The sequence below is a fragment of the Protomyctophum parallelum genome, assembly GCF_964188405.1.
Source record: "Protomyctophum parallelum genome assembly, chromosome: 17".
NCBI lineage: Eukaryota > Metazoa > Chordata > Actinopteri > Myctophiformes > Myctophidae > Protomyctophum > Protomyctophum parallelum.
The window spans coordinates 35,732,994-35,748,542 of NC_139719.1; the positions used below are offsets into that span (position 1 = coordinate 35,732,994).

Genomic DNA, 15,549 nt, shown 5'->3' on the forward strand with positions numbered 1-15,549 from the left:
ACTTGGTATCTATAAATATATCACCGAGTCATTTTAATGTGCAATACAATTCATTGTCTTATTTAATAAGGAATGACATTCAGTTAATTTTCTGCTCCCAATTCTAGCAGAGCAGCAATTGAAAGGTAGTGAAAGAGTCCACTGGAATCCTACCCCTCGCACAGCTAGTTAGCAGTGAAGACTGTGTTCCTTTAAATCTTCCCTGGGAAGATGCCCTCCTCTCTCTGGTCATCCCATTTCTGAATCTGAAGAGCAAATGGGTACAAATTTACTTTAAGTCTTAATATTCTTGTCCTAAAGTCGGCTCTTCGGTGCTACTGAAAATTTCTGACGAGCCGAAATCATTTCGGCACTACAGTGCCGAAACAGCGTTAAAATAGGAGTATGAATCGGCCCTCAGCCCCTATCTCCACCCAAGACAACAGTGGTGCCCCCACCTGCCCTCCCCAGGTTGATTAACAATCAACCTGAGGAGGGTAAGGGTGGTGGTCCCTGCTTCACAATCAGTTGAAAACCCCTGTCTTATAAAGACTTAAAGATCCCATGTTGTGGATAGAACTAATCTTGCACAATGTACATGACTAATAACACACTCTATCTGGGAGTGTGTTTTTAATTCCCATGAGGGGATGCTCAGAGGAAGGCTCAGAAAGATTAATTTGCTTGACTTCTGCCAAACGACAAAGTCAGGACTATTAAAATTCTGGTGATGAAAAGTTGTGGGAGCTGGAGAAGTCCAGAAGTGGGAAGCATTTATTTACCCAGGAGTTGGGGCAGAGTGACGTGTAGACCCTCCTATACCATTCACAGGGGGCGATGTCCACTCCTTTGGCGTCCAGAGCTTTCTGGCAACGGTGATAGTCTAAAAACAGCAATGAATATAAAAACATGAACGTAAACAACACAAACAAATCAGCCATTCCTCTTCAAACTGCAATGAAGTATGTTTGAATGGCCTACTGTAAATAAATCCCAATAATGTAACTATGTAAATGTAATAGCGTGATGATGACAATCAGACCACCTGTCATGAGTACACGAGTCAGACAGACTGCTCTTCTGAACACTAGTGACCTGGCTACTCACTTTGACAAGAGTTTCAAATGTAGTCCTAGACCTGCCATGTTGAGGACCAACATAGGTGTTTCAATTTGTCTGAACAGTCTAATTGACAGAACCAATTCATCTGTTTGCAACACCTGCTTGGTCCCCAACATGGCAGGTGTACGACTACATTTGAAACTCATACATTTCTGGTGTATAGTTTTTTTTTTTTTCCAATATATAATGAGGCTACCAAACCAACAGTCAAAAGACCTATGCTCAAATTGGATTAGCTTTAGCCTGGTTTCCAGCCCATAGACCCCGCCCAGTCCACTGAGTGAACTGCTTCAGGAAGCTTCAGACTCTGCTTATTTAAAGATCCTCATTTTGACCTCAACCAATTTAGTGGCCTTTTAGGGACTATAATCATTATTAAATAATGATTTGTATATATGCAGATTATGTGCACACTAGAATATATGTGGGTTTAATAGATCATATTATTGATGTATGTATTTTGAGGTGTCAGAGAAGTAGTACAGGAAAGGTGTAATTCTGGGGAAATTGCAAAGTGTGGTTGCCTCGATCACACAGACGCCTTCGGAAATATAGGCCCCTCCCACAGATATTTTGAGTAATTTGAAGGGGATTTATTCCCCAAAAGTCATGTTTTTGCAATAAAAGTTTGTTTTTTTTCTCGCATTTGTGGCGCCCCCTATGGATGAAAATGGAATTGCTTTTGGCTCTGTTGATTAAACCACCCTCGACATGTGATTAAAATTTGGGGTGGATTGCACAAGATTTGTGGCATTTTTTTGTTAAATAGGCTCCTCCCCCTAACTTTGGAAGACGATTACGGCCGAACGATATACAGACTAAGATTCTGCCTGTGGTGTTTTAATAATTGGACTAGACCTGTACGTGCCCGTCGGTCACCAGCCTACAGTACGATGCAACTTGGGAACCTAATAATACCCATTGTCATAGCACCCGTTTTAACTATCTGTCTGTCTCCCTTTTGTGCCCATACTGTATATGGAGATCTCTGTAGCAATACCCATTGTCATAGCACCCATTTTAACTGTCTGTCTGTGTTCCCACATGGAGATCTCTGTATCTGTCTGTCTGCCTGTGTCTGAAGAGTGCAAACTGACTGTGAAAAGTGGACTGGTTAAGTAATCAATTGGCAGGTGTGGGGTTGCCATTGGCTGAGGCAGAGGTTGGAAATCCACAAATAACATGCAACAATATAGCTGCCTTGCTTGAGATTGTCACTATCTGTCTGGCATTCTTACCCATATAGTTAATAAAACAGTTCTTTGTCTGGTTCTGGTTCGGGAATCTGGAGTCAAACGGTGCAGTGCGGTAGTTCTTGAGCTTTGTTTGAATGTCCTCTGCCATCTTCAGCTCTGTTAACAAAATATTATTATTTTACATGATGCAAGATAACAGGCAAATTGAAGGTGTGAATGTAGGCTAAAGGTTCATTTCAGGTCAGCAACAACAAATTGGTGACTTTCAATATTATACTGGAATGTTCTACAGAAGTACTGCACCTTAAGTCACATGACTGGGTTTTTCACAGCTGCTATCTGATGAATGATTACTATATACAATTTGATTGGTTGTCTATACCTACTGTTGTGTATTTAATGTGTCAGCCTATTCTAAAACTATGCCTGAAGATTAAGAAGGCCGAAAGGCTGAAACGTTGCTACGACTCTTATCAAAATAAACCTCTTGAACCAGTGTGCGGGTCTCTCCTCCTCTAAAATGTTTGCTGTTCTGCCAGGACCTATACGCACCTGCTGTAAAATTAAACCGGGTGTGCGGAAGTATCATCTCTCGAATAAGTCAGCAACAAACAAAACCCACCTCTTCAGACTCCACCTATAGCTCACAGCACATGCCGTATAACACCCTACTTGCCCTAGCCTTGACGACCTTGCAGGTGTAAGGCTAAATTATGTAATTTAGATAGCATATTATGTAGACATTACTAGACAAAGCATTCTATAGTGTAGAGTGACAGTACAGTACAGTAGAGGGAACCCCTAGGGACCCCCACACAGTAACTCTGTCATTTCTCGACTGTTTCGGACCCGGGGCGGCTAGCCGGAACCGGCCCGGCCCCATGGGTGCATTCCTGTGGGTCTGGATGTTGCGCCACTCAGTTCACACAGGTGTGATTTTTTCTTTCTGTTTCGCAAACATTTACACTGCTGCTGCTCAGGTATACACAAGACAGTAAAATCATCAGTGTTTGTTTAATGCTGAGTGTACAAATAGAACCAAATGGACCCGTAAAGGTCCATTCTGTGGTACATCCTGAGTGTTCATTTAGGCTACTGTAACTCTGAGAGTGTACAAAAAAGGAACCAAATGGACCCATGTGTAGGCTACAAATGGAGCTTGTCCATAACGTCCATTTGGTTCCATTTCGTACACTCTTTAATTAACCCTTATTTGGGATATACCTGCACACCCAAGGCCAGATCAGTCCTCTCCAGGGTTCTGTTAAACAACTATACCGGTAAGCAGCTTAGCAGCTACCTACGTGCAGCCCAGGGCAGTTCACGGGTCCCTTGGCTTAGGGTTTAGTATACGTTCTGTCTGGGTCTCTAATGCACTGTCTGCAGCCAGGGAAATTGATTTGGAGAGGCCCTTCGGACCCAAATAAATACTAACCGATGAAGGTGTTAGGTTCTTAGCTTAGCCTGATCCTTGATGATTATTTCTAATTTGGTATTTGATGTATTGTGTAACTGTGTTGTTATAGCCTATAAAGTCTCTCTGGATTGAGACTGAGAGGTGAAAGCTATAGGCTACTGCTAAATGCCTAAATTGTAAAATTTCAAAGCAAAGAGGAATATTTCAGGTTATTCATTTTTTGTGGAAAAATCAAGAATGCATCACCTCTGAGATTATTCCATAAATTAGCCTACCTTTTTTTTCTTTTCTTTTTTTTTACAAAAAACTGAACCCTATATCCTTGCCTTAAGTTTTCTCTTATAGACCTATTCAAGCACAAATGTAATGGCTCATTTTATAGCCTACAATCGCTGCCAGTCAAAGTAAATAGTTTCAGTTTCAGATGAGCTATATACCTGTAGTCCTATAGGCTATGCATTGACAATTTGACAGAAACCATATATAAAGTAAAATCAATGTAGTAGACCTACTTTATTCTTCTGATAATGAAAAACTAAATAAATGGTAGACTACCTTGGCTTGTGCCGGTCCTAGGTTGTTCAAAATGACTTGTAGTATCCTAAGAGTCGCGTGGGGTGCCCAATGCGCGTCTGAGTCCACTGCTATACTGCAGCCAGTGCGCCGTGCGCGCCTTTTTAAACGTATGCTGCCAGTGGTCGTGCAGTCCTGCTATAACGGCATGGCGGATCATGCATGCAGGTCACATTGGAATGGAAGATAAATATTTTCCGCGTGCACAAGGCAGGACTATATACCGGACATAGGCTATAAATATAGACAATCAAAGGAAATCCGGTGAATGTAGAAATCATACGGCTGCAAAACTTCACAAATGTTTTTATTTTTATTTTTTACATTTTATTTTGTATCCACACTGCATATGACACAAAGACGGAAATAGAGTATGGGTATAGTTAATATAGTCTATGCACAATATTACAAAGGCGGAAATATCTAGAGTATAGCCGTATAGTCTAAAGTTAGATAAACAATGTGACATATGTCACAGGTGTATGCTAATTTCGCTCCTTGTCCTTGGAGATGTCCAAATCAAGAGCACCTGTTCCAGCCTTCCATGCAGGTTTTCTTGTTGCTTGCCTTGAATTGATATCAGTCCACTCCACGGTAAACTGTGTGCGGTGGTCTCAAATTCAATGCATAAAGGAAAACTGGCAGAAAAGGACTCGCACTCCACAAAAACTTAGACAGTAGCCTCTTTTACTTAGAGCATAAAGAAAATATATTCGTTATTTTTTATCATGCTCATATAGTGTGGTGTGGAAGCAATTAAGGTGTAAAAAGCAGCACGTTTGTATGTAGGCCTATTTAATTAAATTGTGCAATCTATTTAGAAGACGTAGGCCTACGGTAGCTTACTAATTAAACCATCACATCTGCCTGGCTCTAGCGTATATCTAAATTAGCCTACTACTCTTAACCAGGAATGTAGACTGCTTTCGAAAAATAACCGCTGCCCGACCATGCTGGCCCGACAGCACCTGTCGCACGGGGGCGCAATGGAGCGACTAACTAAACGTGTTCATGCCTATGGTTAGTCAAAAATGTCAAGTTAATATTGGCAATTGGCACGCTTCTATTCCTTATATTTGCACATGTCATTCATCATGGTCAACTCATGGTCTGACAGTGACAAAGCACATGCAGTCCATCACTATAGCCTACTAAATAAAGCAGGGATTGTGACCACCACTGACAGGCTGCATTTCCATATTCCGTAACCGTTTACAATCCATTATGCTTTTACAAAGAGGATAACGCGAGGTCAAGTAATCTCTCCATTATCCATATACTGACACTATGTCCTATTGTTTCTGCCTACTGTACAGCAGCAGCAGACACTCCACATATTGCTGCGCTGAAGTCAGCCGGGACGTGAATGTATATATGCAAATTGCAAAACCCACGTTCTGCAATAATCGCAGACCCTGCTAATGGCAGTGTGCGTCATCATGGCCAGCTCGTACTGGTTAATATGTAACACATTACACTCCGTCTAGCCTATCGGTTGATAACATTCGAAGCGGGTCGTCTGATAGCTGTTGTAACTTGTGGCTACGTGACTGTCTGCTCGTCCAGGCTCCGTGGCATGATATAGCCCTTCTTTCTGCGCATGCATTGCCAACCAAAGGTCACATCACAATGATCACATGCACTACCCAACTCTATGGCACTACCCTAAACAAACAAAAGTCCATAACTTGGCTGCCATATGACGTAATTTCTGAAAGCCACACATTGGAGGGGAGAGTGCCCCTCAAATAGATAATGCAAAAACAGTAATATGGCTCTTATCATCGTACATCATCCAATAAAAAAAATTAATATACAGTAGGCTACATGAATTTAATTTGTCAACTTTTAACTTATCTTTTAACCATGATACAATGTTAAAAGAATATTCAATGTATTTAATGTTACATATATATATTCAGCCCCGAGCTGAATTAAAACAGTTGCAGTGTTTAGAAAAGTCGATTTGCTCGTCCACATCCTTTCATTGTCAATGAGATTTAATGTTTGTGTTGCCACAAAAAGATGGAGGAAGTTGCCCTCAATGACAACTGGAAGACAACGTAACCTTGACATTCCTACCTGCAGGCTTTGTCGTGGCAATAGCCACACAGCTGTGTGGGTAGAAGATATCTTCATCTTCGCGGGGAAAGCAGGAGAGTACTACAGCATGCTTTATGCAGGGCGGACCCAGACTAGATGCACAGTTAATAACATCTACAAGTTGGACACCAGTTTAACCACCATGTAACATTAGTTCATTTATTGCCAAAGTTCAAACAGAAATCTAGTCAAAACAGAAGGAAAAGACAGGTACAGCTGGTGAGCCTGTTCCACAGGTTCAATATATTAATATATGCCAAAATATATATTAAAAGGAATACCCCACACAAATTTAAAAGCATGTTCAAGGGTAAGAAAACAGACCAACCTTTAGAAGGAGCTGTTTAGGCATAACTCAGCATGTTTTGAAGTTCTGACAGTGTTCATCAAAATACTTAGTTACAGCATCTTGGATTAAGGAAGTACCTTATATTCTCTAGTCTACAGTACCCTCTACAGTATAAGGCTACCATTTCTCTGAATGTAAAATCCATAAAAAACATGCAACTCAGTTGTATACACAATGATGAACCTCTGGTACCATTATACCAACAATCAGTTAACATTTACTACCATCTAATTTAATCTCATTATGTCTAGTCCCAGGAAATCAACCCAATATAAAACTATAGCCCTTATTTGTGTACTTAAGGGTGCATTAAGGGTGCCATAACTTACTTGTAACACACATGATCAGTGACATTGTGTACTATGAACAGTGACATTGTGTACTGGCGTGATTTGTCTGCCTTTTAAAGCATAGTGCAACTATCAGTTGCATAGATCCATATATTCATATTATTCTCTCAGAGACACGTGTTGCCAACAGAGCATTTACGCTCAAAAGTGCAAGAAACAATAAAGCAAATCAAGTCATCTCAACAAATGATGTGTAGTTTCAGCAGTCGGTGAAGTGATTGTCAGAAGGCAGTCTGAGCGCTGACACCATAGCGTTGTCTAGTGCTGCAAACAGTAAAATAGATAAGGTTGACCTAAAAACAGCATGTCTACATTCAGCATGCTATGAAGCACTAATGCCTGACAAATACTATTCCAATTTCCTTATTATCTTGCATTATTTTGGACAGTGAGGTGCCAGAGAGTGTGGGGTTGACATGCAGAAAAGTGCCCCGGGTCGGGTCAGCTTTGAACCAGGGACAGCTGCGGGAAGGAGTATAGCCTTATTTATGTGGTATGCACTCTTACTCGGTGATCCACCGGGTGCCCAAAATCATATTCTAATTTCAGGTCAACTTGAGCATGTTAAACAACAAGGGAATTGGTTTGGTTGACAGCAGTTTTAAGGCAGTCATGTACAGTCATGTGTTTTGTTATGTTCAATGTCAAAATAGCTACTACGCTATTTTGGTTGCCACATGAATGGATGTGTGGTACATGTAAACAGTGGTGCCGTCAGTCGTCACTGAAGCGGAGTCTGTTGAAGACCTCTTTAATTTCGTCGTTGCTCTCTGAGCTGCTCCCGGTGCCAATGCGTAGTACCCTGCTGTTGGGGACATCCTGCTTCAGCTTCCTCTTACTGAGGGCCACAGTGCCCTCCGCTCCCTCACCAGGTGGACCCGTCAGCAGGATGTAGCAGGCATGGCGCCCACGCTCCAACAATGTAGCTGAGATAAGGACAGATAAAATATTGTACTTTATACATACGGTACACACACAGCACATAGTCAACAGTCGAGCAAGGTATTTGCCACAGTAGTGTGTAGACTACGCATGACTATGTGCTGGGTGTGTACAGGGGCGGCAGTGGCTCAGGAGGTAATAATGAATTGCATTTTTATAGTGCTTTTCCAAGTGCACAAAGCTCTTTACAATGGTTCATTCATTCATACATTGGGAGGTGAAGCGGCGCCAGCGTCCTCACTTCCCACACCAATGGTGGCAAGCTCACAGCGACCAACTCATTGGAGGCAAAGTAGGGTTCAGTATCTTGCCCAAGGACACTTCGACATGTGGACAGGAGGAGCCGGGATTCGGACCGCCGACCCAGGGATCATTGGACGACCTGCTCTAAATCCTGAGCCGCTTGAGAATTGGAAGACACTGATTTGTGCCAAATTTTCACGATTAAAAAAAAATAGCAGACCTACAAGCTCGTAGGTCTGCTATTTTTCAATAGCTAAAGTATAACATAATGCTTAGTTAAAACAACAAAACGGGTTCCTGTCCAGAATGAGTTAATATCAATAATAATAATAATAAAAGAAAACACATAGTAATCAAACTCACCTTTAAATGCAATGATGTGGTCCATGATATTGGTTGACTCTAGAAGGACTTTTGAATAGTGTGGATGCAGCATGTAGGATCGACGGTCCTCATTCAGTGGTATCTGGAGAACATTAAAAACAGGTCAGTGTCAAGCAAAATCTATGACCCATTAAATACTAAACATCTAATTTATATGTTAATGGCAAAAAAGACTACCGGTATAAGGAAATCATAACGTGATATTATGATAATAAATTAAATAACTTTAATAAATTTTAATCTTTGATAATTATGTAATATCCTAGAAATTCTAAATTATTTGATTGGAAACATTTCTGTGTAATCCAGGAGGACTCACAGAGGTGTTGGTCTGTGATGGCATCATGCCCCAGAACATGAACACAGAGAAGGAGTTGATGGTGTTGACGGAGGCTGGTCTAGGGGAGTTGGCACTGGCCATCAGCTTGACTTCCCACAGCACACCACCTGATGCCCCATCCAGAATCGCCAACTAATTAAAGATTAAAGACAAGTTCATATTCACACACGGATTGTCTACCCGCTCTACCATATCCTTTTTTTGATTTTCTTTTCTAGTTTTTTCCACCCAATACCATTGCCAATTATTACCAATTTTCCCCTCAAGTGCAGTCCCTGCCACTGCTAAGTGCTAACCTCTACAGTTGGTCATGTGGGAGGGTGCTAGATAACTTGCCTGCAGCTGACAGTGAAGAGTTTAACTGGTAGGACATAATGCATGCTATTCCTCTCAGGCACTCAGTCTCTGACCCAGCAGTGAATGAGTGTCAAAGTAATAAACCCAACGTACCCTCTTTGTGCCATTTCCGATGTCCTCCTCAATCACTATATCAAGAATCGCATCTTTGTTGAAGTGACCAAAGGAGGGCTCCCTGAATAAATGAGAAGATATCTTATTAATTTCCCTTAATCTCTAACACTGAGTATGTATTTCATTAAAACCCATCAAAGTTTTAAAAAGAGGGAATCCACTATTGTACCTCAGCACTGCGCTGGTATTCATCCTCCACAGCGGCTGCAAACTGCTTCCATCTATCAGTACCACTTCCTCTGCAGTCACCAGCAGCAGGTCGGATGGATCGTCTTTTTTCCCCATCATCAGCACATGTCTCATTGAGCGTGACCTGACAGAGAGAATCACCACCACCAGTTGCACCACTCAGTTCACACGGGTGTGATTTCTTTATACACACACAGCGCCCACATTGTCAAATACCAAATGATCGTGCGCCTAGCGTCCATGGGCATGCTGGTAAAATGAGGTGTGGTCTGGAGCAAACATGGTGCACTGCTATCTTACGCACAGAGAGAAGCATTTGCGTTACAACCAGCTTTTAGTTAGTCTACCAGCACATTAACAGGTCACCACCAAATTTGAGGAACAGAGCCTCAAATGGACCAGAGGACTTTACTGTGTGTCGTTGGGTCAATAAGCATTTATCTAGTGCTTCTCCAGTTCTTTGTGCTTTAAAAGGACAAAGGACGTGGTGTAGCACAGTGGTTCTAAAAGTGGGGTCTGGGGACCCCCAGGGGTCCTCAATAAAAATCAGTTTAACTACTTCAACCCTAGTTTATAATTCGACTACCAAAAATAGCGGATCTACAGGCTCTTGACACAAAAATGTTTGAGAGCCACTGGCATAGTAATAGTCATATGCACTGCCTTACTACACAACGCAAGAAATGGACTGTAAACATACACCCGAAATGCATGTATGAATAAAATGGAGCGAATGTAAAGGTGCAAACATGCTTTCTATAATATAGATGCATAATGCCTTACCGCACACAGCACTGACAATGCATAGGAATGTATATGTCTTATCACAATTTCTATATATAGTATCAGTGGTTTCTACTGGGTCAGGGCGCCTACTCAAAATGTACTGACCACTTAACCCCAAGTGCCATTTGGCTGCTATGGTCAGATGGGTGGGCCGTGTGCATTTTATTATGTATATTTTATAAACATTTATCAACCAATTATTGTGTTCCAGCTTGGATCAACAGAACCAACGTAGTATACATTAAGTTTGTATTTATTGGTATTAATATGAAAACTAAAAAAATGCACCCTATTGTTTTTAAATATATATTTAATTATATTTAATGTTTTGCCAATTATTTTGGGGCCCATTTGAAAAATCACTGCTGCTTTGCCTTGTTTATCCTACGTTTTCTTTTCTTGGAAACTCAGTATTATCTCTTTGTATTTCATGCTGCTGTTTTTGCAGTCTTGCGGACATGCCGAACCAACATTTCGCTACTTATACTACCTGTATAAGTGAGTGACATATAAAACCTTCTTGAATCTGGAGTCTTGTTTCTTGATTCTAAAAGAACAACAACGATAACAACACAAGCCTCTGGCTAAAGACATAAAGACATCAAACAATCTATGGTTAATGGAGGTTTGTGACAGTCTCTTACTTACTCATAAACAGGAACAAGGCCAGTGGTGTTACTGGCTTTGCTTTCCCAGCGTTGGTCCTTTTTTAGGCCCGTCTCTATGCCTGCTTTAGCCTTGGCAGCAATCCTCCAAAGGGCCAGGCCATACAAGCCGGTATCTGAGAGCAAATACAGGACAACTCAATACTGCCATCAACTGTATACAAACATTAATACACAATGGTCGAAATGGAGACTGTAATCAGTTGAATTCTAATCAAGATACAAATTGTCACAAAATTAATGCAAATCAAAAGCAAAGCATAATGTAATTGTTGGGATTTTCATTTGTTTCCTAGGAAAACAGCACTAAATTGCCAGCAGACAGCCAGATACTAACCTCTCTGAAACAGTACATAGTGAGAACCTTTGGCAGTGGAGTGCAGAAGATGTCTGTCTGTCTCTGCTGAATCAAGAAGCACCTCAGATCCAACCTGGGTCCCTGTCTGCCCTGAAAGGATCAGCAGCTGTGTCTGCAGGCATGACAAGAGACAGTTAATACTGAATGGATGCTTTTCTGTTGTTTTATACTCTGACAGAAGACACTGTCCAGTGTCCTCAATGCTTTGCAATTTCACACATCCAGGCACTCCCAGAGATTGGATGATAATTATGTTAAATTGAAATACAACACAATACGAACAAAACAAAACAATACACTGAAACAAAACTAAATAAATAAGTAAAAAGACATTAAGTGGAAGAATGAAAATATAACAATGTAGTGCTACTGGAATGTGCTTGCACAGGTGGGGCTGCAAATAACAAAATAAATGTCATACCTGAATAGTCATGCAAATATCTCAATAGCGATACAATATACAAAATGCCTATGGGTTCACACTTGGTGATAGTGAAAACAAAACATATGCATATTACAGGTCAATTACGCTCTTATTGCAAACATTTAGTCTGACGTTTAGTCTCAGTGCTGACCAATTCAGTCTTGGTGGTGTGCCTAGAGACTGAAGTGGTCTGGCAGAATCCCTATGGTCATAACTAGCTCTAATGAGAGAAATGATTGGTGTTGTTAACCTTCATGGCTCCTGGGGCCACCAGAGCTACATCCCTGACACCATCACCATCCAGGTCAGGGATACTGAGAACAGGCAGAGTGCTGCTCAACCCTGGAGGATGAGGCTGTTGCCACCTGACAGTACCTATACAAATCAGAGACAGCACATTTACATTACATTCATTCAAGGCACTTACCTACCACTGTTATCACCGGTGACTTACAATATCTAAGGAGTTCTTTGCAATATTTATTATAACTTTCCTTAAAATTCTAAATGTTGGGAGCTTGTCAGAGATAGAATGGCCTGACCATGATCAAGATATTATCAGGAAACATAACAGCACAAGAAATACCCAGCACTCCGAAGTCCTTCTGGTACTTTTAATTCATCATGCAGCACGGACAATCAGACAAATCAACACAGACACGTTTCGGCATCAAGCCTTCATCAGTGTGTATGAAAGATGCAACAATTTTGACAGCTTTATAGGGGGGACACTGGGACACTGGGTGCAACACTGAAAACGATAATCTTGTGAGCCGTGCACCCAATAAACTGCATATTCAGACTGAAAGTGCTTGTTTTTCTCCTCTTCTAATTTCAGCTGAACAAGAATGATGCAGTTCATCATTATATCTGTCACGGTGACTACACATATTTGTGGCAGGAAGTGAGGCATGTTGAACTGAGTCAGTGGGTGATTAAGGATTAAATCATCCTAAAATACAATGACAGGAGTAGTGGGAGATTTGTTGAAAGCATTGTTCCTCAATTAGATGTTTTGACAGAATAATGGACAAACAACTGGTTCCTGACTTGGTCGACACAAAATTCCATTCTTAGTGTATAACCTAAACCAACTGAGAACAACTGGTTTAAGTATAAATTACACAGACAGCAGAATTAGTCTCTTACCAGTGTGTTTGTCAATGGCTGTGAGCTGATCAGAGTGCGACACAAGGCAGTGCCAGCCCCTGTCTGTCTCTATGTCCAAACCACATTGCGCCCAGTGGAACTCAGGTGCCAACGGAAGCTCCCACAAAGTCTCTCCATCTGTCCCCGACACCGCTGTCACAAACACACAAGGCGAGTCCACATCTGAAACATAAAAGGAGTGTACATTCATTTCACACAGTAGCCTTATTGATATAACAGATATGTTGGCCAATGGTTACCTCTTTGCTTCATAACCCTTTTATCATGTTAGGGTCTATTAAATCTGACCATGCCAGAAACTCAACAACACATTTCTTGTATGTGCAAACATTCCGATTAGAATAATATTCCCATACCCTTGCCAGCACACGTAACATTCTGATTGCCTTCTCTGTCCTTGCGGACAAACAGGATGTCCATTACTTTGTCTTTGCTAGCATCTTCAAAGGCGAGGAAATCATAGGTGGCTATAATGGAGAACAGAGTACAATCAGCTGAGGAAGCAGAGCACATTTCAGTACAACAATACAGTGTTTGGGTGTATGTATGGCTGTAGCTCTGGTCTGAGCAAGAATCTGAACCCCTTACTCCAGATGTGCCTTGCAAGGGTAAATGTAATGTAAAGCGCTTTGGATAAAAACGCTATATAAATGCACCATTTACTATTTGTTTTTACTGAGGATAAGGTTAGGAAATAGGAATAATGTTAGGTTTAACGGTTTAGGCATAGTTTACTGAGGTTTAGGAATACCAGCCTGAGCAGTTACGCCGGCTGTGTATGCCCGAGGCGACTGTGTTTTGAGGTGAAAGTTCTGGTAGTCCTCTCTGCTACGTCTCCTCACCTGCTTGGGGGAATGTCCTGTTCCAGGCTGTGAGATACTGCGGTCTGACAGGACAAGGAATGATGAAGGAGAATGCAAACACGATGGTCAGGCAGAGGAACAGCGACAGAAAGAAAATTGCAGTCCTCCAATGGGTTAAATTGGCAAAGCCTGAGCCTTTTCCGCAGCCCTTCTTCTTCAGCTCAGTGGCTGATGGTGCCATTCCAGCCTCTGCACCATCCTGCCCCCTCTTCAGGGGGTCGGCTTCTGTGGCATGGTCAGTGGTCTCCATCGTAGTGGAACCTATGGAGCTTCTCGTCATGGAATAAGAAGTAAAGATGGAGGTTAGCGTGCAAGAATAAAACATTAATAATAAAATCATCACCATCTTCTGCGCTGAATAAATGCTGACGGTTATGAATGGCAGCACTAAAAGGAGTCTGTTAAAACATGTCAGTTCTATTCAAGACCACAAACCCATGCACACTATGCCAGCCTTTGGTGATAACTGGCATTCATGGAAATACTAAATCACAGCAGTGGCAGATCCAGCTAGTTCTACTGCACTAGTCTTTGTGGTTTTGAAGCCTATTCAGACGTGCCAGCACTGACTCCAGAGATTTCTCAGCTAAACAACAACCAACCCATGACTATCACTCATGTCCCAGCAAAACCTATGATTTGTTCTGTAGCCAGGCTGCCAGTGCCAGGGGGGAGTGACAGTATCCCACTCCATTCATCGCCCTCAAATCAGCTGCCTATGGCTCTCGAATACATTTCTACCACCTAAATTACTTAAATATTTTCACGTACAGTAGACCAAGACCACTGACACTCGCCTGATTAACAAACTTGGTGATGGTTAGCTAGCTATGTTAGCAAGCTAATTTTGCAACTAACTTATTCAACAGATGAAATGAGCATGAACAGCGCAAATATTGGCTGGGATCCAAATCTCCACCAATTAAACTTAAAAATCATATGTTCACTTACTTTATTTCCCCACTGCCGTCCTTTGTGGCAAGCTACAAAGGCTAGCCAGTAGCCAGCAGGCCTACGTACAAACAGCTGCCAAATACCTAACCTACTCCACTGTCAAGCTTCGAGCTTGAAGCTCAGGCTCAGATCATGATGCGTAAACAAAACAAACACCGCGTGACGCGGTGCAGTGGACCGCCTACCGTATCCGGTGACTTGCCCATGTAAAACAGAGCTGATACCTTTTAAAAACATTAAACACATCTTAAATCTGAAGGGGGGGGGGTGGTTTGCCAGGTGAAACCTGGCCTAGTATTTTATCTCGGGTCGGCTTTGAGGAGTTTGTATACTACGGTATTTAAAATAGTCTTGAGAAAAATGCTGCTATTTATCCCAAAGTGACTGCAAAAAAAGGCTGCTATTTGTTTAAAAGAAAAGCTGTAGGCCTATACCCTGTATAACATGTATAGCCTATAACTATTAACTACGCAATGTGACATAACTGTTTACAAAATACTGTACCCCCTCCAACCATAGATATATATATAAAGGCTTTCTATATCTATGCCTCCAACTGTATATACTTTCCCCATTTTCAACAGTTTTTATTACATTTTGACACGCGAGCGCGTATGAATGCGCACGCACGCACACACACACACACACACACACACACACACACACACACA

At 41.6% G+C, this 15,549-nt stretch overlaps 2 protein-coding genes across 3 annotated transcripts; both read right to left on the reverse strand.

Annotated features, from left to right (window-relative positions):
* Window positions 1–29: 29 nt before the first annotated feature.
* cox6b1 (cytochrome c oxidase subunit 6B1) lies at window positions 30–4,397 on the reverse strand. The gene is made up of 4 exons (XM_083786714.1): window positions 4,270–4,397; window positions 2,340–2,453; window positions 762–862; window positions 30–245 (listed from the first exon to the last, which is right to left on the reverse strand). The coding sequence occupies exons 2-4, from the start codon at window positions 2,443–2,445 to the stop codon at window positions 192–194; spliced, it is 261 nt and encodes an 86-aa protein (XP_083642840.1). The 5' UTR covers window positions 2,446–2,453; window positions 4,270–4,397; the 3' UTR covers window positions 30–191.
* A 2,125-nt stretch (window positions 4,398–6,522) lies between these two features.
* On the reverse strand, window positions 6,523–15,036 carry fam234a (family with sequence similarity 234 member A). 2 transcript variants are annotated; one of them, XM_083788286.1, is made up of 13 exons: window positions 14,876–15,036; window positions 13,904–14,193; window positions 13,418–13,528; window positions 13,041–13,223; window positions 12,142–12,266; window positions 11,447–11,579; window positions 11,093–11,225; window positions 10,935–10,991; window positions 9,639–9,782; window positions 9,449–9,530; window positions 8,978–9,130; window positions 8,638–8,740; window positions 6,523–8,015 (listed from the first exon to the last, which is right to left on the reverse strand). In XM_083788286.1, exons 2-13 carry the CDS (start codon window positions 14,172–14,174, stop codon window positions 7,804–7,806), a joined length of 1,707 nt encoding a protein of 568 aa, XP_083644412.1. In that variant the 5' UTR covers window positions 14,175–14,193; window positions 14,876–15,036; the 3' UTR covers window positions 6,523–7,803. The 2 variants fall into 2 exon arrangements, with proteins under 2 accessions (XP_083644412.1, XP_083644413.1); XM_083788287.1 differs by lacking the exon at window positions 10,935–10,991.
* Between the last annotated feature and the right edge of the window lie 513 nt (window positions 15,037–15,549).

Coding starts and splice junctions, on each gene's coding strand:
- cox6b1 (XM_083786714.1), bottom strand. CDS start 2,445: ATGGCAGAGGACATTCAAACAAAGCTCAAGAACTACCGCACTGCACCG. Junction 863..2,339: donor CTGTTTTATTAACTATATGG/GTAAGAATGCCA, acceptor TGCTGTTTTTAG/ACTATCACCGTTGCCAGAAA. Junction 246..761: donor CACTCTGCCCCAACTCCTGG/GTAAATAAATGC, acceptor TTTGCTCTTCAG/ATTCAGAAATGGGATGACCA.
- fam234a (XM_083788286.1), bottom strand. CDS start 14,174: ATGGAGACCACTGACCATGCCACAGAAGCCGACCCCCTGAAGAGGGGG. Junction 9,783..10,934: donor TATGTCACTCACTTATACAG/GTAGTATAAGTA, acceptor TCTCTCTGTCAG/GTCACGCTCAATGAGACATG. Junction 8,016..8,637: donor CCACATCATTGCATTTAAAG/GTGAGTTTGATT, acceptor TCCTTATCTCAG/CTACATTGTTGGAGCGTGGG.